The 21,991-nt window shown below is 42.7% G+C and overlaps 1 protein-coding gene and 1 long non-coding RNA gene across 2 annotated transcripts in view; one reads left to right on the top strand and one right to left on the bottom strand.

Moving 5' to 3' along the window:
* The window catches only part of DCBLD1 (discoidin, CUB and LCCL domain containing 1), a 46,120-nt gene extending 24,350 nt beyond the window's left edge, over nt 1-21,770 (bottom strand). Inside the window, exons 1-2 of the mRNA XM_064413001.1 lie at nt 21,326-21,770; nt 6,070-6,282 (exon numbers count right to left, since the gene is read on the bottom strand). Of these exons, the coding sequence (XP_064269071.1) occupies nt 6,070-6,282; nt 21,326-21,572 (460 nt within the window). The 5' untranslated portion in view covers nt 21,573-21,770. The remainder of the gene's footprint in view (nt 1-6,069; nt 6,283-21,325) is intronic.
* On the top strand, nt 13,845-18,604 carry LOC135296551 (uncharacterized). The gene is made up of 2 exons (XR_010358625.1): nt 13,845-14,376; nt 17,475-18,604. It is a non-coding gene; the product is annotated as an uncharacterized LOC135296551 (long non-coding RNA).
* Nucleotides 21,771-21,991: the final 221 nt, after the last annotated feature.

The raw sequence follows: 21,991 nt of genomic DNA, 5'->3' as shown, positions 1-21,991 counted from the left end.
CTTTGGCTGGCCCCTCTGGAGACTGAAGAGACTATTTTACACATTGTTTATTTTTTCAATGTTAGCAATAGCCTACTGCTTTTGTCTTTTTCATAATAGTGTTGTTTTGCAAATCTGATGATCTTTACAACATTGTCTGGTTTTATGAGGTCTAGTTTACTTCTACTGTCAACCAGGCTCTGGCACAGCTCCTGAGCTTTCCTTGTTGAATTATGTTCCTTTATTTTTTCTACTTTCCTTAAGAAGTACTGTGCCCAGAGGACTCTTCTTTCACACCAGCTGGCAATGCCTACATGCTGTTTGTTTCTCTAGTTCGTAATACTTTCTGCCTCTTCTGTAAGGCTTTTGCTTCCTTTTAGAAGCAACTATTTCCCTCTTCATCTCTTGAATGACCAGTTCACTATGCTCATTCTGTTTTCATATTCCTCAACTTCATTTGAAATCTGCAGCTTGACATTTGCAGAGGGCTTTAAGAAACTTGGTTTCTTAAATTATGTTTTCTGTTCAACAGAAAATCTTCTCCCTTTTTTCAGTCTTTACTTGCAGAAGAAGCTGTGGTTGGCAGGCAAGATGCAACAATCTAGGGATGTGCCTCTAAAGGATTATCATGTTTTAGTGCATTTGTTTGGGGAAAACTGTTTTAAATTGTAGCCTTTTCTCAAATAAATCAATTTGGAATTACCTCAGTAGCTGGGGAAGAACAGGGGATGAGATGAACAGGGATTACACTTGTTTAACTTCAGACATAAAAACTCATCCAGAGTGCAAGCCTTTCACAAGTAGTTCACAAAACCAGCAAGTATCTGTTGTATGAAAACACCTTCAGTCACAAAATCCATCTCCATCCCACATTCACACAAATACTTTGATAAGCCTTAACTCTTTCTCTCCCCCTTACCAAGAGACGTCCTCTTTGCTCCAGCCCTGACATGCACATGGTGCAGTGGGAACCAGCAGGACCCTGCAAGGACACAAAGTGCTGCTCTATGTCCTTCATTGCAGGATGCAGGGAAGGTGGTGTTTAACACTGCAGATATGAGATGACAGAGCAGTCAGGATGAGACAGCCTGGTTATTCAACATTTAACTCTGTGCAACACTGTCTGACCTCAGGCTGAGTGGTGAGCATTTCTTGTTTCAGGAAAAACAAACACAACTTTCGGTTAAAGTTTGCAAAGCATTGCCAAAGACTGCAATAAAGGAAAGAAAAAGGCATCCGAGTTAAGTTGGGGAAGTAATCACAACTAAAATGGAGTATCTGGGCCACCTGCACAGGCTGGTCTGCCTTATTGACCTCAGGTGAGATTGCCTTTTTTGACATGGTTGTGGTTTTAGCCAAATCCAAAGACAGAAACACAGCAACAACTAGGAATCATGAGTGAAGAACTGTAGTTCAACAAAAAACAGAGACTAACACACTGTATGCAGCTAACAGGAAAAAAGGCCCACTTGATAAAACAAAATGCTGACAATTCTTTGTTTCATCAATCTTTCCAAAGCTGAAAACTCAGGAAACTGCAACCACTCAGGTGAAACCCAGCTGTTAAAAGTGTTTTGACTGTTAAGAAAGTGCTCAACTTGATCTTCAGCAAGAACTTGTCTGGGCATTTCTCTGGGTTTCCTGAAATACCAGAAACAATACAGTAATAACAAGTTTCCTTTGAGGGATGAAAAAGAAATCTGGACACACCCTTTATTCAAACAAGATATTTATTTCAATACATAATAAGGAGCAACTAGTTTGATGAATCCCCTCAAATCATAACGACAGGTAGGAGGCATCCGAAGGCACTCTATACCTTTAGTGATGGGGTGTGGGGAGAAGAAAGCATTTCCAGTAAATTCTCTATTTCACGTTAGTTACCAGCTGTAAATTATGCAAGAACAAGTCAACTGCACTAACTCTCCAAATTATTACTAGTCACTCAGCAGCTCTGACATCCACCCCAGAGGAACACATCAACCTCCTACTGACTGCAAGTGAATGAGGAAGTAAGTAGGCACTTATCTCTTCTTTTGGCTTTCTCTCCAGTCAAGACTGATGTTCATCTCACAAAATTAAGGGAAAAAATACCAAGCCATTAGATGGGGAAGAGATAGAAAAAAGCAAAAAAAGGGGGTCAAAAGAGGTACAGAAATTTGATAGAGACATGAAAAGAAGCAGACTAAAAGCAGTGCCTGTCAAACTTTCAAAACGTTTATGATCCACCTTCATAAGTAGTGCAAATTTTGTTCTTGAGAACCACAGGGCTGACATGGTTAATCTTGTTTTCACATATCCCTTTAACTAATTAAAAAATCAGAAGCTCTACTTCAGAGCTCAGTATTTTTAATATGCTCAGATAATGCAATTAACTTGAGAAGAAAAGCATTTCGGTAAAGGCTGCATCTTGTCTGCACTGTGAGATTACGTTCATATTAATTTTCTATGGGACAAAAACCACCATATTTTAATCCACTCAAAAACTGTGCCTTTGAAACAGACCACGATCATCTATTTATTTCTCTTAGAGACAACCTGTGCAAAGCTGTGCTAATATTTAAATGTTTGTCAGACAAAGGTGACTCAGTTTCACCAATATGGGTGTTAGACTCCCTTTGCTGACTGATGATTAATATTTTCACAGCTACGTCTGGATACAGCGCTAACAGCTTGAAAGAAAAGGCTTGCTGCAGGTTCCTTTCTCCAGTGAACACTAAAGAAAATAATTTGCAGAGTAATAACTCAGAGATACAGCGCCAAGACCCTGTATGACTCCAGTTTTAGAGCTTCATTAAGATTATTTAACTATCATCTTTTAATTGCAATATTGGAGAAATATAAATTCAATAGCTGCTTTCATCAAAGGTCCATCAAAGCTGCGAAGCACCAAAGGTGAGAAGAACTGTAGTGTCACATTTGTGTTTTAGTTGAGACTGAGAAAAGCTTCAGTAGATCAGCATATACAACAACTGCATGTTTTTCTAGGAATGAATCATATGCTTCCATCCATCTGCAGAATTCAAGGAATGTCCTGAACTTTTATAAAATCTGCATGTAGGTGCTCTAATCTGTAGTCAGCAACTTACTAAAGTAGCATCAATGTTCCCGCTAACATAAATCAATTAATCCCTTCATTTGTATTTAACAGATTCCCTTTGCTGCATGGAACATAAATACCCCAAAGACAAATTGAGTTACTCCTTGCTGTATTGCAAGAATCCCTGCAGATGGTTATAATGATGAATGAATCACAGTTATATGTAAAGACTGGAAGAAAACTGAAAGGAAAACAATACTTTATCATCTGGAGCCTTCTCCACACTAATTTTATATTTGTACACATAATCTGGTATTTTGCCTCTGACCAATTTTCCAAGCTTCAGATATACTCCTCAACAGATGTTTTTATTCATACTGACATTCATACTGTCATCTTCTGTAGAGCTGAAGAAATCAGCATGATATTTAAAACATATTTCCCTTTGGACCTTATTGTCTCATAATTGCAAACCTCTTAAATAAAGAGCAAAGGCTGCTCAGACTAATTTGAAACATGAGCAGTATTTACATTATCATCTTTCATACTTTGCTTTTTAGGTTTTCCTTTTCAACCCAGGTCAAATACAGAAAACACACAAAGATTAGTTTTTAATTGCTCAAATGTTTTCAGTGCTTACAAAATATTTTCAAGTCTCCATCATCCCATGAAAGAATTTTGATGTCTAAGGTCAGTATCTCCTCAGCCAGAGGGAAGATATTGACCTGCCTGTAGACGTTCATGAAGAGGGAAGGGTTGCAAAGAGGAGATCTGAGTTCAGAAACAGCTGTCTAAAAGGACACTTAACAGACTGGATGGATGTAGCAGGGCTTATTCACAGGGCTCCTTTCACTTGTATAAATACTTATTGAAGCCCAAAGCTATAGTAAGACTGTTGAAAAAAATGACTTAGAGAAGCTCTAATCTCATCTAAGAATTCATGTGTCTTTTAAAATATAAGCAACATAATGAATTTATGCCTATAGAACTATTTCCACATCCATTCTGCATGGATTTGCCTGAATGTACAACAGACACTCTGTAGGTATGCTGGTGGGAAAGTCTACAGTGAGCTGCAGACCACAAAAACCATTACAGATGGTAAGTCTGTCTAAACTGTAAAACTGGTTTAATCAGATATGACCAAAATCTGCTAATTGTGCAGTTCACTACTGAGAATGCAAATTACAGTCCACATGCATCAGACGTTACTAATCAGATCTGAAAATGGGTGTGGGAATACTTTAAAAAAATTAATTATGTGGACTTGATTGCATAATACACAGCCATTCTGTGCTTATAGGCTGAATAACTGCAGTATAAATGATGTGAAGATGCCTTCAGGCTGATCTGTAAGGAGCCAGAATCTCAATCAACATCCAAGCTTCATTTTTCACTTCAAAAAACAGTATGTTGATTTATCCCTGTTTCCAAGAAGATTTAGATTAGAAATGTCAAGAGACTATCAATAAAAATTATTCAAAGATATGATAATGCAATAATAGCCACCTATTTCTTACTGCCAAGTACAGACAGACTACTTCAGGTGAACACCACTCATTTCTTAGTTATGAAATGGATCACAGAACCATAGAATGGCTCGGGTTGTAAGGGATCTTAAAGAGCATCTAATTCCAACCCTCCCTGACATGGGCAGGGACCTTCCACCAGATTACGTTGGCCAGGTCCCCATCCAACCTGGCCTTGAACACTTCCAAGGATGGAGCGTGCACAACTTCTCTGGGCATCCTGTCACCACTTCTCACTTCTCAGTGAAGAAAGAAATAAATAACACTAAAAAATTCCAGCAACATGAACAGAGATGTACCTTATGCTTCAAATCAAGCTCTGTTCAGGCTTAGATATCAGCATGTCACTGCCCACTCTTACTGAAGGTTGTTTCAAAATGTAATACCTCCCCCATGAGAACAATAATTACCTTTACCTTCCTTTGTGAACAAGCCTTTAATACCTCACTTGATCTTCTCTTGCCAGATGAGTGATAAGCCCATCATGCTGATAAATGAAAGGCAATCAACCTTCCTTACTACTAAGATATCCTATGAGATCTCATCTTTGGAGAACCACATACTTTTCTGAGCCAAGCAGCGAGGTGGAAAACCTGCAGAGGCTCTGTGCAGGTCACATCTTCATCACATTTTTCCCTTGAATTCATTTTGTTTGTTAAGCCCAGGACAGTACATTTAGCCTCAGCTGACTGAAAGGCTACACAGCCCACTCCCAGCAGGCAAAATTTTATGAACTGTCAATTCATGAGTTCATTCCTACAGTGCAGAACTCCATGCAGCTTTGAATTTAAATTGGATTTCTGAAAAAGGGTACATGACTTGAAAATCAGTATGACTCTTCTAGAAAGTGCAGATCAAAAGTTTCTGTGACAACTGGTTGGGAAAACTATTTTGAGGAAGGCCTCATGTTGTCTCTGGGGAGAATCCTGTTGCCATTATGATTGTTTTAAGTGCACAGCTGTAGCAGATTATTTGCTTATCTTCCTGTGCAAATCTCTTACAAGAGTGCAGTCTGGCTGTATGCATTTAATATCTGCAAGTATTAAAGCTTGTACATTAGTAAGGTGGCTAACAGCTGGCAATAGTAAAGGTTATCTCCTCTCTGAGCCATGGACTGCCTAGGAATAAAGACGCACAGGATCATTGACTCCAATTTCTCATCTTTGTCTAGTTTGTGAGGAAGCTCTTCCCCTACACAAGAAGGGAACAGGGCTGATACAGATCTACAGACTTGCTGTACCAAAACTGTGATGGTCCAGCTCTGCAGGTGTGGAGGCAGAGCCCTCAGGAGTGCTGTGCCCGAGCCCCAGCAGCCCCTCTGCAGCACAGCATGGCAGCACCCTCAGCCTTGGCAGCACCACACACGGTGGGACAATGGCTTCCCACACAGAGAACGAAACACCTCAATACAGAAAGGAGGAGGAGAGGACAAAGGCTGATGTTTCTTGCATTTTGCTAAGCTGCCTTTTACTCACACTTTCACCAGTTCATGCATCGACCATGGCCTTGTCTCTTACATACCATGCAATGTTGAAGAGCTCTGGATGGTAAGGTAGCTGGACTCGCATTTCTGTGATTCAATATCCAGGTCTCCAATTTTCAAGATCAGGCGTTTTCCTGGAGGCACTTGGATTTTCTTTTCACAAAGAGTGTAGTTTGGGTATGTCCCAGGATAGTTCTTGGATGCCAGTGTCCCACTGTCTTGGTACATCACTGTGTGCCCACATCCATCCCCTGCAGTAGGAGAACAGAAAGGAAGATAAATAGAATGTATTCCTCAATTTAAAAAAAATGTAAGAAAATGCTGGCTACATAATCATGTCTTGTGCACTTTTCCCTTTTAAATAAGTATTTTGTAATACTCCACCTCAGTTCTACTGTTGTTGTTGAAACATAGGTAGCTGAAATAAATATAGTCACATTTCTCTTGTGCAGCAGTAGAGAGAGGGTTGGAAACACCCATGAACTGGGGTGTATTTGACAATAATGTACAGACAGTATCTCTCTGGCTTTCTGCCTTATAGCCAAACCATACTAAATCCATGAAGATGCAATTCCACACGTAAGGAGCAGGATGCTTCCTTAAGTAATTTTCTCCCAATTATCAGTCAGCATTTTTATTTCCACAGCAATAGCCATCTCAGAGAGGGTAACTGAGTCATACATGAAAGCACAGACATGACTTAACTGCGTACTATCACAGACCTGACACATCTTATTTTCCTCGTTTTTCTTGTCCCACTTGCACAATACTAACAGCACAGGGTGAAGACACAAGAGGGACTTCCAAAGTGGGGTGTGCACTGCTAATGCTACACAGGCTACTTTGCAGCAGCATGCCCAGAAATTCAGAGCTGCTGCCTCTTTGCTCAAGAGGTGAGGGTAGGGGCCCTCGAAGTGTGTCTTCATGGCACTGTATAGGAGCCAGCTCAGCTTTGAAACCTTTCCTTGGTGGAGAGGCATCTGAGGAGCAGCTGCAGCAGATCAGAGGACAACAGGAAAGGGCGCATGGAAATACATAGGGGGATGTGTGGACTGACATGGAAAACAGGAAGCATCCATAGAGGGGGAAGGAAGCAGGTATCAGATAAGAGACCTTGACTACTAAAGGAAGCAATTTTTACTGAACTATTTAAAAGCATACTAGTAACTAAAATTTGTATACTAAAGCTTAAGCCATTTTGTTCTGCTCAATCTTCCAAATAATGGGAATATTTGTGACAGTGGACTAGTGTCGTATACACACACATACAGGGAGTCTTGTTTCAGGTCATTTAGGGCATAGGCACACTTTTCATAGGAGTCTTGCATTCTGTTATCCTTTATCTTGGCAAAACTGAAGCTAATCCAATAAGTGTTAACAAAATAAAGAATCCTGCAGAGCGGAGAATTCACAATGTTCACTTTACCCAAAATTTTCCTTTTGGGGATATTTTGGTTAAACGGTTTTGGTCTCTGCCATTTTAATTACTATCTGAATTACCTTCCAAAATCATTAGAAATAACAAACTTAAGGTTTGATAGGATTTTTTAAAACGGAAAACTAGGAATGAAGTGTTGAAAAAGAAACATGCCATACCAAGGTGGGGGGAAAGTGGCATGCTGTGCTAAGATAAGCTTCAAGCTATCAAACTTTGACTTGCTACCATATAATTACACTGCCATTTCATCCAACTCACTCAACTGCTCTTTCACAAGCAATCACATTTATTTTGAAGCTTTGGCATTACTACTAGCTTTGTTGCCTAGTATTTATTTTTGTCATAGGTTCATGCCGGGAATAGAGGTGAATAGGAGATATAGATCCAAAATCATATCACCATGAAACATATTCAATATGGATTTTTCAGATCTCCTTTTTGACATGCTTTAAAAAACATCTGTTGCTCAGGGCTTTTAACCAAGCACTATTGACTTTAGGATGCCTAGGAAAATACTCAAGATGAAAGGCAAGCTGGCTTCATGAGCAAATCACCTTTTAATGGAAACTTTTGGCAACATGACTGAAGATATAACAAATATTATGGCAGATGAGCTGTCAACTTCCTGAAGTGAGAGGAGTTCATAGATGTCTAGGCAGTGTAAAACCAGATCGCTTCCAGCAGGACACAGGACAACCTTGATGCCCATGTAACCAACTCCTGTACAGTAAAAAAAGAACTGCCCATGGCCTTTAATTTAAACTGCATGTTTCTAACTGTGAGAATTTATTTTAGTTGAAATAAAGAAACTACAATATTGAGCTTTGTTTGCAGCATATCCTTATTAGGGAAGAAAAGGCAAAACAACGGGAAAGTTACAGAACCACATGGGGAACTCCTTAAAATGGAAAGTCACAGACTTCATCTTACTGGGCTATGTTCTGCCCTCTGTCACCTCTGTACAATGCCAAGGATCTTTTGTGGTGAAAAATGCTGCTCAAAAAACTAAATACCTTGCTATCATAATAAGACCCTGACGACTGTCCAGGTCACAGAGCCTTATATTTCTGCAGCAAGTGTACAGGCAAAGCTGTGCATGAGAGACCTCAGCCTGCCATCCTCCTCTGTTGAGGTTATACAAGGTCTTGTTCCCAGGGAAACTCCTTTTTTTTTTTTTTTTTTTTTTTTTTTGGTTAAATCTGTCTTTGAGAGAGAGCATTAACACCAGAACATCTTTTGAGCTAAGAAAGCATAAATGCTATTTTCTGACTTTTCCCTGGTGGAGCATGGCCATCTAAACACTCCAGATCAGGAGAGGAAGGCTCAGCATCAGCCTACATCTATAACATCCCTATAACATCCCTTGCTGCCTTAGTTCTGCCTGCCTGCCATGAAGCAAAAGATAATGATAAAAGCTTGTTTGCCACAAGATCCATAGTAATGTCCAAAAAGTCACAACAAGTCCTAGTAACTCCTGCTTCTTACAAAGAAAGCTGACTGCAGCTCTGAGTTTCTCAGCAAGATTAAGATTTTCTTTGCTCTGTTACACTGAAATTTGCTGGAAAACACGCCCAAAATAAGGAGTCAGAAGATATAGAGGGAAGGTAGAATAAAGCTCAGGATCTGACAAGTCAAAGAGCAAATTAATGACCAAATATTAGTAAAAAACACACAAATATCACTATATAACAAGGATCAGAAAAGGAGGCAAGTTGTAAGGAATTCAAGCACATCCCTAGTCACATTATCAAATGGAAAATGTGAACAATACTGCCATTAGTTTTGCTCTTATTACTTTCCACAGGAAATTTTTATTTTCAGTAGAAATGTGTTGGCCAAACTTAAAATACACTGAGTTAAAAACACAACTCCTTGTCCCTGTGAAAACTATGGCTTAAACTCCTGGTGTCACACTCTTTCCTATAGGCACAGCTCTTCTGGATGGAAATACGTTTATTTAACCAGTCAGTTTGACACAGACTGTCTTTCTGACACTAAATTTTCACTTATCATTACTTCTAAGAACTGTTTTCTATCACCCCATTTGGCAAGAAGCTGTCGGCCTTGCCTCGGACATCCAGGTTTCATCACTTCTCACTGGACAGGAGCAAAGCAACATATTTGACACAAGGTACTAAACAACCAGAGAATCTAAACCTACTCAGATTTAATAAAATCTCTCCTCAGCACCAGGAGCTATTGAAAACACATCAAACATGCTTTGTAGAACAGGTTCCCATCGGCACTTGAATCAAGACCAAGATCGTGATCTCTGAATCGTGGGCGACCACCTGCTGGCCTACCTGCAGGTGGTACCAGAGATCACAGCACTGGAATTAGGGCTGTTTACCAGAGATAAAAATAATCTCCCATGGCAGATGATGGAAACAGCAGCAGGCACAGCACTCACACCTTGGCCTCTCTCACACGGTGCTCGCCAAGAGCAGGGCATGTTTGTAAACCCAAACCTGGGACCCACCAGAAGACACCAGCACATGTGGCTGTGGAGAGGGCAAGAGGAGACACCAAGGGGCTGGCAGGTATTCCCCACCCTCCCTCAGACAGAGATGTAATGGATGCATGTGGGACAAGGTGGAGAAGTAGCTCCAAGCAGCTGTGTCTGGGCTGGGTCTGACCATGGCTGCTGGCCCACAGGCAGGAGGGTCCCCTCTGGCATCTAACCTGCCCAGGAGGGACAGGGGGGATGAAATCAATGCCCACAAACAAGCTCTGGCCCCATCCTGTGAGCTGTCTGAGACAAAGCCCCTGACAGATACTGGGGCTTTAGCGAAATGGTGGTGCCAGAAGTAGCAGAGATCCCTGAAGATGATGCTGGTTCCTTCAGGTACCCTCCTGTCACCTGGCTGGACTGGCTCTCTCCTTCCATCCCTTCCTAGGCCCAGCACACAATCTGAGCCATGGTGTCTCACTCCTCTCTCCCTGGGCTTCTCCAGCCTTTGGCTGCACACATGTGTGGATGGATGCACACAGTGCCTTCATGCAGCCACTCAGCACGTTCCCTCCTGAGACAGGCAAAAGGCTACAGTTTTTCAAATAAGTCCTCTACAAAGTTTTCACTTGCCGCACCTTTCAGAAACATGTTGATTCGGCCAACTACAAAACAGTTACAGTGTATGATATCAAAGCATTTTCAAAAGCATTGCTACAATGTCCTGGCAGCAAACAGCTGCCTTTTTCATCCTTCTGATTCACCCTCACGAAGCAATTCATAACAGCCTTGGACTGACTCCAGTGCTAAATACATGTTATACCTAGGCGTGATCACGCACCCAGCCCGCGGCTCCCTGCCCTCTTCCATCCCATCCGATGAGCCCTGCGGGGCCCCAGCTTTTCCCACTTGGTCTCCCTGCTTACAGACTACTGCTACCTGATCTCCCTTGGCTGCCCACTCTTTCCACTGGGATGAAGCCCCCCAAAGCAACTTTATTTCCCTCCCTGCCTTCTCTTGCCCAGTTTGACATCCTTTTGGAGATCACCTTCATGGTGGTGCTTGGAAGAAGGCAAGCTCTCCCTACTCCACATGGGAACAGAGTTGTTGGGAGCTCATAGCCTGTCCTTTCTTCCTTTCCACTCCTTCCTTTGAGAGGAGAGCAGAAAACTGAGTTTGGATACCTAAACTCTGAATCCAGCTCAAATAATCAGCATTTTCTGAAGAGCCATGGCAGCAAATGGGCACAGTCAAAAGGAGCAGAATGCCATGGAGTAAAGGCTATGGCTCTGAGAGCTCTGATGAGAAGCCCCACAAGGAGAAAAGGGATTTGTCTCATCTTCCACATTGCTTTCACGGAAGTAATAACTCCAGCTTATTAAAAGCTACAATAATAACTGAATCAAGTTTTGCATCTGTGCTTGAAATATGATTTGAGTTATGCATAAGAACAGATAAGTATCTAAGAAAGAAATCAACTCCTTCCAGTTAAACCTGTGCCCTCTCCGCTCCTATGGGATAGGAGAAAAGAGAGAAAATCCAAGTTTTCTTGCCAGATGCCATCCTAATCTACTGCAGTGGTCTGAAAACACTTTAGGTTTTCATACAGCAACTCTAACCTTCATCACTAACAGAACCATGCATGCTGCAAACACAAACAGGTTCACACCTCCACTGCTTTCTGAGGTGATGGAGTAAATGCAGAGTTAAGTGCTTCATCTCTAACCTCTCCACTGCCAAACCTGGGTCAAGAGCATCGGCTCTTTACTGTGCCATTACAACGGAAGAGACACATCTGAGATCTCACAGAGAACTGTGAGATGTCAGAGCTTTGTGCTTTTCCTGGCAGTGAGCTCAAACCAAGGGCAACACCACAGCCTGATGCATTGCTGGGCAGGTGAGAACCCCCAGTCCTCCTTCCCAGCAGTGCTGGGGCCTAGAGGCACAGGGACCAGAGGAGAGGTGGAGAGAGAAATGTGGGGATTCCACAAACCCCTGGATTCAAGGCAGGTGCCATTTACACAGCCAAACAACTGGCTGAGCCCTGCTTCAAAAGTATATAAATCTACAGGAGGATTTTTTTTTTGGAAGTCCAGCTTTACATTCTTCACAATATTTTGTGGATACAGAAAAAAACCTATTTTCAAATAATGAAAGAAACTATTAAAAATTAAGGCAAGTCTATAATGAAAAAAAAAAAAAGTGACTGTTATCCTCCATGGCCTTCAAATTAGTATTAATATCTTTTTAAGGGAAAAAGTCTCCCACATCACAGTATGCCCTATTGAAAAAGGAAAAGCAAATAGCATGTAAATATTTTCTTTGAGTTGCATTTTAATTTAATTCCATTAGGAAGTCAGGAAACATTTTATCCTCTGTGCTGCAGCAGTTCCTGAGGACACTTATTTCGCTGCCCAAGCTAACCAAGTGGTGGCTGGCAGGAGGGCTGAGAGCAGGAAGGGAAGGTAGAGCAGCAGAAGAAACAAAGGAACACTGTGGAGTGCTGATTTTATTGCCCAAATTATTTACTTACCAACTTCAAAAGGATGCAAAAGGAGAAGGAGGCCAAACAAACCACAGCATGTTTTCTCCTTCTCTTCACAGACATTATTTACTGTAATGTCCCTCTTAAAGTAGAAATGAGAAAGAAGCAAATGACCTCCAATTGGTTCTGCGGTGGTTCCATAAATCACAAATTCCCACCACGTGCCCAGCCACAATCACCCCACAGCCATTCAGACTGCAGCTGGGAACTGGCTTTCCTCGGGATGTCCCCTGCAGCCAGCCTCACGAGGTGCTCTGCCTCAAACATATGAAAAGTTATTTTGGTAACCAGTTGGATTGCCATCATCAGGTAAAGAAAAAAATCCCTGACAACCCTTCTGAATCTCTTATCTAACAGTGTAGCTTACATCCATATTACCATTGTTCAAAGTTTGAGTTTTTTAGCCATTGCAGCACAGCCATCGGAGGTGGCCAGGGAAATGTTTTCAGCTACATGGCAGTGACTTTACAGGATTGCTACAACTGACCTGGGCAGCCTTTACTACCCCAGAAACCGCTCATCTTTGCAGAAGTTGTCAAAGACAAATACATACCAAGATCTGAGATTTTATATATTTAGCTCTAAAAGGTTAAAAGAAAGCAGATGCCATCCTGCTTATCTCCTTATAAGCAACTTCTATCAACACGAAGCCACGTCCACTAAGCCAGAGCTTCACACTCAGCATGCAGGTTTGAAACCTGAACAAGTAGTAAAGTCTTTCTTACACTAACACAAAATGTGAATCACGATCTGCTTCCACTGCAATCTGTGAAAGACAGACAGTACCAGAGTACATGTCAAAAATAAGTATGTTTTAGTCACTGCTTCCAGGACTTAGGCACTATACCCAAATGTAGCCCGCCAGAGAAGCAAGCTTCAGTACTGGAATTTGCTTTTCAGCACTCTAAATACAGCACTCTTGAGCTTGTGGGTGTGAGAAAACTTCTATGCCTTTTTAACTGCTGAAACAAAAGAGATTCATAATTTATTTATTTACTGCAAGGCTTCATTTAAATATTTTTCAATGCTTTCTTTTTATGAAGGTGGCATATTGCTGTGGTTGACCATCTCAACATCTGATTGTTGTGCAGGTTTGGACAAACATGAGAATGGAGCTACACATGTATGGAAATTTCAGAGGAATCTTAAAGAGTCCCATTTTTGCAAAAGGGAAACTGATTTTTTTGTTTTCTAAATAAATAAACAATTACTATGAGATACATGTCCATATTACACACCTCAAATGCAGAGAAGGCACCGAGTCCATTGCCAAGCACTTGTATATGCATGCTCAGAAAGAACTGTGAAGGACTATAAATAAATGGGAAGATGGCCACATTCCTCCATCAGCCACCCGTGCAGAGTACCTCAGGACCCTGGGGATGGTTCAGAGCAATGAAGGCTATGAGGAGCAAATATCCCACAGACAGCAGTTTCTGCCCTGCCCCTCTGCCTACAGCATCCCAGAAATGTGTCAACAACACAGGGCTGGAGCAGGAGATGGAGCTCTCCCACCCTGTGCTGGGCTGTCCCTGGGCTGGGGGGACATTTGGCCATTAGGGCATCTCCTCCAGTTCTGCTGACTTGAGGCAAACATGAAGTTGGAATTTTGGATTTTTATTAAGGGCTTTTCAGGCAAAGTAGGAAATGCTAATCTTAACTAAGAGTCATATCATATGTATGCAAATTGTTTGCTCTACTTTCTCCATCTGTTTTCTTCCCAGGTTTTTCTCTGCGCTATGCTTTACTGGAGATTAACTTACAGTATATTGCACCAAATTTGGACTGTGTGGGAAACATATGCTGCAAGCTCAAGGCCAGACTCGAATATTGGGTTGCACAGGAATAGGAATATTCACAGCAGTGCTAAGGACTGACAAACCCACAGGGACAGGAAATTCAGAGACACCAGGGTAAGGAGAGGCTGAAGCAGAGCTGTTCCAGTTACAGTAGCAGGTGGGAAGGCAAGATTTCAAAACAGTTTTAATTTGGGCAAGAGGAAATGGCTGAACATGATAGAATGAAACCACACACTCCCCTCATTTTAATATGCAATTACCTTTTTAGTGTGATACACATTGAGCAAGACAGTTATCAGTGATGGAGGATGGTCTTTTTTTCTGGAAATCAAACTTGTCCTGACTTACTTGAAAAATCATGCGTCCACCTTTTATGCCGGTAGGCCTAGGTGGAATATGTCACTTGTTAATAAGAAAGAACAAGAGAAAGGATGCTACTTTTCTCAAAGTGAAGTATACAAACACCCCATCATCCCCAAGGTGTAAATCAACAAATATCTCAAGAGAAAACAAACTGGTTTGTGATGGAAACAATAATTTTCATTTATCAGCTCAAACAAAACAAAAAAATTCATGTCTTTTGACTCAGTGAACCCAGTGTCTAAGAAACTATTTCCTCCATGGCTACTTCAAACTAACAAGAAATGTTTTTTTGCAACTTCAGTAGAAATGGAAGACAAAATTTTACTGAACTAAGATGAAGAAACAATCAAAGAACTATTCTGACCTGATGCACTGAAAGCAAGAATTGCCTTTGATCAGTATCGTCCCACAGCCAGCCTGCTTGATACTCATCCTTAAGGTACTAAACAAAATGGTACATGCAGAAGCTCCATAAGCTTTTGGGATCTTCCCAATTCATTGTGGTTACATATAGTTGCTGTGAAGGATGTTTTAAATTGGAAAAAGGGGAAAAAAAAAAAAAAGGAGAGAGAGAAAGAAAGGAAAGCAGCTTCATCATTACTTGAGTACTACAGTGCTGGTTGTGACACCACATGTGATCCACAGCATCACTTCTGTGTCTTCTGTGAGACATTAATGAGACTGCATAAAAAGTATTTATGGATGTGGAAAACAGCAGAGAGGAGTATATTTTATGCCACCTTGTGTACACGACTAATACTGAAACTCCATAATTCCATTTTGACCAGATTTTTTTGATTGGCAGTAGTATTAAACAATCACATTCTCAACTTTTGAAACAGGATACAGTAGACAGTTTTTCACTCAACCCAAGAGTGAATGTCTCAGTGTAACTGCCTAGTTTACTTGGATACAGTTTTAGTTTGCTTTCCACCTACAAAACACAGCAATTAAGTTTCATCTAAAAAAAGTTAGTGATTTAGTTTTCAAAACACAAGCATTAGCAAGGACCATGGGTTTAAACACGTCTCTTCTGTCTGTGCTAAAATGCTAGATCAGTACGTGATGATTCCTTGGGTTTGAAATGTTAACATGACTGCTCAAAAAGCCTGCAGGAGCTCAGAGGCATTTGAACTTCAATTCCCCTGTAGCATGCTGACACAAGAAACATGGGCTAATACAAAAACCCCTGCCTTTGGGAGAAAGCTGACACAACAGGGAAGGCAATAGCTCAAATGTGAGCCATGAACCTCGCTGCTAAAGCATCCCAGCAGAGGGAGACCCACAGGATAACTGAATTTATTTTACAAGTTAAAATATATTTTTGCAGACCCGGAGCACAAAGTGTGGACTTTTTGTTGTTGTTGTTATGAGTTCATTTTACAAATGAGGCATTGCTGACTATTAAGATCAAAACAACAAACCAACACAGAACTGGTGTGGCACCACAGCAAAACACGAGTGAATTTCAGGCAGAAGCCACACATCCCCTTTCTGCACAGTTAGTGCAGCTGCAACAACAAGGCTCAGGCACCTAACAAAGCTATTCTGTTCGGGTGGGTGAAGAAATCCACCTATGTTTCCAGCTTTTTGAAGTCTCTGCTGCTACTCCATGAAGAAAAGTTTTGTTTGATTTCTGACAGGACACACACAGGCCTTTGTATAGCATGAGGGATCACATCCAGAATTCCCCATGTGTTTTTGTAATTTGAAATAAAACAAACAAACAAAATTTTTATTCAGTAGACATGAACATCTGGAAGATGACATCAACATGACTTCAACTTTAATGTCAAAGCATTAGCCTGAAATCCAATATTGTTGAACAATTTGTGGTGGAAATGCCAGAAACTCGAACATCATGGAATAAAACTGTGAGGGATATGAGGTTTCTGCAGCAACAGAAGGAAGAAACAATGTTTTAGAGTTTAACTAAATGCCTGATGAACACAATGCAGTTACAGATGTAGCTTGGGCTGAAATACATGATACTAAGTGAACACCCTGGTCCTGTGGAAGGTCTGGGGACTGGGTTTCTAGCCTTGCCCTGCTCTGCTTTCCCCTTTTATTGTCCTGTCCCTCATTATGGTTGGCTGGAAAACACCTTCACTGAAGTTCTTTGGACATGGGCAAATACTGCACAGCATGGGTGCCCTCCCATCCTTCTTTGTGCCTATGTGGGGAGCAGAATGGAGCTGCCAGCCGACAGCAGTCCCATCACAGAAACAGAAATAACAAATATGGTCACAGTGGGACAGCAGATCTTGCTCCAAGAGGATGAGAAAGTACCACCATCACCAAACTAAGCCTTCATGTATTGGAAGGAAACTTCTGAGAGGCAAGTCCTGGCTCTGCCAAAAGAAGAGACAGGGAGAGAGGCAATAAAAGACCAAAATGCTTCCTCTCCTCAAAACACCCAGCTCCCAGGCCTAATTATGCAGGATCAACAATCCTAACCAAAACTACTGGCAGCCTCTCTCTATATACAAGCATGCAGCCAACCTCAAAATTGTGGCTTTAGCACTCACACAATTTTCACAGGCAAAAATCAGTTTAATTAGATAGTTTGCAATTTATTTTGAAAGCAAAAATGAAGGTATCTGTATACTCTTAAAATTAGTCAAACCACTATCCTTTTCTTTATTTAAGCATCACTATTAGCTTGTCCCAGTTTGAAGTTTCCCACTCCCAGTTGTAACACTAATTAAACCTTTTGGGGAAGTTGTGCACTCATTCTTATGCATTGCTATTAATATTTTTTATTGCAGTTAGTTGGGATCCAACACCATTCCACTGAACCCAGTCAGAAGGATTTTATTTTGATTTTGTCTGGCTTGTTTTATTCTTAGCAGATGGTGCCAACCCATATGTTGATGAGTACATGCCACAGGAGAGCATCTGATCCGACAGAGCCAGCCCCAAACTACAGTGATGTCTGAGCTGAGGACTTCAGTGCCTGCCACCACACAGGACCACACTTCTCAGCATGCTGTGAGAGCTCAGATGGGCTTTCAAAACTATACCAGTCCTGGTATCTAAGATACTTTTGAAAAGGTACTTTAGGCATCTCTATACAGCAGCATGACTGTCCTCAAAAGTGATATTTTTTCAAGCTAATTTTTACTGTGCTACCCATGTAACTCAGGTGGACTAAAGGTGACACTTGCATTTGATAAATATAAAGGAACATAGTTTTGCATATGCAAACCAACAAATAATTTTCGTGAAATATGATTCAACAGCCATGCAGGTAACAACTTTCCCAAAGCATCTTTTTCTCCCTGCGTTGTCAGAGAGACTCCCGCTGCCCTCCCTGCCTTTGATTTTGTTTGAAATACATCCCCTGATAACCTAAAGAGAAGTACTTATGAAGAGCTCAGAGCTATTTATAGCAAAGTCTGTGTGACTGAAAACATTGCAGTTTTCTTGTGGTGGGTACTTGCATTGCTTATGAACTGCAACTGGAAAACTGTTGCCTCCCTCTTTAGCAATTCTAGTCAGCATTCCCAAGGCAAGAGAGAGGGAGCCAAGGAAGGAAACAGACATAAGGACAAAACGCAAACAAACTGAAAATTTACCAATCACTTATATTCAGAAACTGAAGCGGGGGGTGGGGTTTGGGTACAAGAAAGACTCATCTCAATCTGCATTTCAAACTGCTGGAAATGGGCATACAAAGTGGATTAGCATGATCACACCAGTATTCTTCAGCAAGGGTATTGTGCAAGCCCCTGAGAACAGGCATAATCTCTCGTAATTACTGGATACACTGTTGTCACATTGAATAACAACCTTTCCTCAAAACATTTAATAGTCTACTCCCCATCGATTCTTCCAACTGGGCGTTGGGTGCGATTGTCAACAGACCCAGGAATACAGCAAGCAAAGCTCACTCCTGGATGCTGATCTGCAAATCCCACATGAACTAGTTTCATAGCTGTGTTTTATTTGAAGTGAAAATAAATGAGGTACAGCAAGAGCAGTGGCTTAAATCTTGTACTTAATAGATTAAAATCCCCATTCCTCTTATGCCTTCCTACAAACAAACAACCTTGGGGTCAGTTTTAAGTCCTACTGGTCAGAAATGTGATAGAAAATGAGTCAAAACTCTGGAAGACTCAGATTCAACTCTGATTTCTGCTGCTCACAATTACATGGTTCAAGGTCTTGCTCAACAACACCAGAAAAAAAAAACAAGGAAGGGTGAAGGCAAAGATAATGTGTTCAGGTTTGGCTCCCTTCTGCCTTGGGATCTAAATGCTGGGGGAGATTTTTAGAAGACATACCAGGATACAGGATAGCTGTGTGAGGTTGGCAGACAGGGAAAAAGGTATATTTTTTACTTGTCAGTAAAGAACTGGCAACTGAAATCCCAAAAGATTGATATACAGCAGAATAAAAAGAGAAAAGAACCGCCTTTTATTATAAATTCCAAAGCCATGTATTACTCGTGGACAGTCATAGATGTAGTATTTGTTCCCAGGTGAGACCTACTAAGCCTATAAATATTTTTTGAGTTAAAATAGTTTCCCTTGATGTTCAGCCTTTCTTATAATTTTATGGACAACAAAATTCCACATTGATAGATTCCTGAGACAACACACACACATTTAACATATTTTCAAGAACAGTAAAAGTGCTGACACCTGGACTCTACACAACCACACAGATACAAGCCATTCCCTGAAATAAGCAAGATACAGTGAAAAAAGGGGTCTTTCCTTAATTTGAAACCAAAGGAAAAGAACAGAAGGTATAACAGCCCTTTCATCCTTGTTCTGTAGCACCCCACAAGAAAAAGTTAAGAGGAAGGTAAAGTCAGCTCATGAGGAGTCAGAAAAATATAATGCTTCACTTTTTAAAATGGATATTTTAACATCAATATACTTAAACCAGTGCATCTTTCTTTGAACCAGCTAATGGGAAACACCAGTGATGACAAGATACAGAATTATCTGAAACTCGAGCCTGATTCACTCTGGCACATCTCCTGCTCCATTACAACTTTTAAATCAAGTCAAGAAGCTTGTGTAACAGGAAGTTTGTATCCACTTATCCTTATCTCCTTTCTCCACTGGTGTGACTTTAGAACACTTAGCCCTTAATTTATAGGGTAATAGTAATAAACAAACACAGAAGAATTTCCCCCGTGGAGAAATGAAGTGTGTGTGGTGGGGAATCAACATATTTTCTGCTTTCTAGACACTGGACAGATTATCTTGTAAATCCGAGTTTGGTCCAAAGAGAACCAGGCAGAATAGCACTTGCTTTTCTAGTCTGTTGATTTGATAGTAGGAACATTTTTAACGTGAATAAAGCAAAAGTGCTTTTACCAACTAATTTGGGAATATGGACAAGAAGGGACATTCATACTTACTACTGTGTTACTGTATGCACAAAAACCCCCTGAAATCCCAGCAGACTTACTATTACTAGGTTGCAACCCAAATGACTTTCTTCTCCCTGGTGCCATTGAGTGAGGGACAAGCAGTGGTGAAAGAGAAAACAAACAAAAATAAAACCCTTCAACACAAACTGATGAAAAGAGGGGATTAATGGATTTTTTTTTTCCTTGCTACATATGTTTCCTGGAACATATCAAATTGGAATCCCAGCACATGGAGGACAGAATAGCAAAGCTACCAAGAAGCTGGCAAGTGGCAACATGACTCATTCCAACTTCTACCTTTTGTGGGGATGCATATCAGAAATCTCTGTTAATAGGAGGTTATGGGAAGAACAGGTATAAATCAGCCGAAGTACTTTCTGCTAATGCATGTATACAGCTAATGCACAGCGCTGGGTTCTATAATTTGCAGCCAAGTCGGAACATTAATACGGGATTTCTAAGTTATCTGAATGCACTGTCAAGCTCATCATGATGCTTAGTCTCCAGTACTAGCTAGTTTATCGGTAGCTGCCAGTGAAGTCTTCTAAGACTGGATGCATCAGGCCACGCAATGCAACAGCCAAGAGGCTGCAACTCCGCGGCCAGAGATGTCAGCGGTACTGGTCATTTACACAGGAAGCGTAAAAACACGGAGCAAAGAGAATGGTACCCGCGCTCTACTTGCAACAGTCTGCACTACCACAAAAAGGCTCGTAACATCCCCTCGAGATTCCCACGAAACTTTGTCCCGGCACGAGCACGGGCACTGCACTCTGTCCCCGACGCGGTGGGAGAGCAGAGCTGCCTGCAGGCGGCTGTGGGACGGGGGCTGCCGGCCCCGGCCGCCGCGGGAGCAGCCGCGGAGCTGCCGCTGACCCAGCGCCGCCCGCCGCGCCCGGGGCTCCCGCCGGGGCTGCGGAGGCGCGGCCGCAGCCAGGAGCCCAGGTGGCCTCCCCCTGCTCGCAACTTTCCGCAGACTTTTCCGCCGCTTATCTGACTTATTACAAAAGACAAGAAAAAAAAAAAAAAGAAAAAAAGTCCTAATTAACAAAGATCAAGAAAGTCGTAGTATACGTTTACCGTAAGGCTGGTTACCACTTTAATCTCGCAGCTACTCAGACACAGGGATAAACCCGGCGAGGATTAACCAGGTCAGCTATATACAGCCCTGAGAGCAGCTCAGGCTACGCTCCCGCAGAGCAGCGAGGCGAGGGCGGCGGGGGCAGCCCCTCCGCACCCCTCCGCTCGCCCCCAGCGCGGGGAGCCGCCGGGGCCGCGCCTGCCGATCCCCCCGCCCGGCCCCGGACTCACCCAGCGTCTCCGCCCGCAGCCAGAGCGGGGCCGAGGCTCCGAGCAGCAGCGAGAGCAGCAGCGAGGGGGCGGCCCGCGCCCCCCCGGCGGGGCCCATGGCTCCGGCTCTCGGCGGGGCGGGCAAGGCACAACTTCCCCACTTCCCTCCTGCTCCTTTCTCTTCCTCTCCTCTTCCTCCTCCTTCCCGTTGGGGCGGCTCCGGAGCCAGCCCGCGCTCCCGCGGAGGGGGGCGGCCACCTCCCGGCATCCTTCCCCCCCGCAGGTGTTTCTGCGGAGGCGGAGAAGGGGCCGTGCGGGGCTGCCTCTGGCCCCGTGCCCCGCCGGTGGCCGGGCTGCAGCGCTGCCGCCTCCCGCCTCCCCGGCCTGGGGCTGGGGGTGGAGAGAGGAAACGGGAGAAGGGGAAGCGCCACAATTCCCATTGGGCTGCCGCTCGGGGTATCTCCTCCTCCTGCCGTGGACCGAGGGGCCGGCGCGGCCCCGCCGCCCCCTCCCCTCGCCGAGTGCTGCTTCTCCCACCCACCGCCGCTCCGGGGTGCTGCGCCGGGGTCGCGGCGTTTCCCCAAACCCACGCAGCCCCCGGCAGCGCCTGCGAGCCCCCGAAGTTGGCGAGCCGTGTGCATGCACACATGCATATATACACGCTCTCGTATACACGAGTACGTTCTC

The sequence above is a fragment of the Passer domesticus genome, chromosome 3 (genome assembly GCF_036417665.1).
Source record: "Passer domesticus isolate bPasDom1 chromosome 3, bPasDom1.hap1, whole genome shotgun sequence".
In the NCBI taxonomy this organism is placed as follows: domain Eukaryota; kingdom Metazoa; phylum Chordata; class Aves; order Passeriformes; family Passeridae; genus Passer; species Passer domesticus.
The sequence above is the reverse complement of the archived record's forward strand: the minus strand, read 5'-3'. Positions and strand labels throughout refer to the sequence as shown.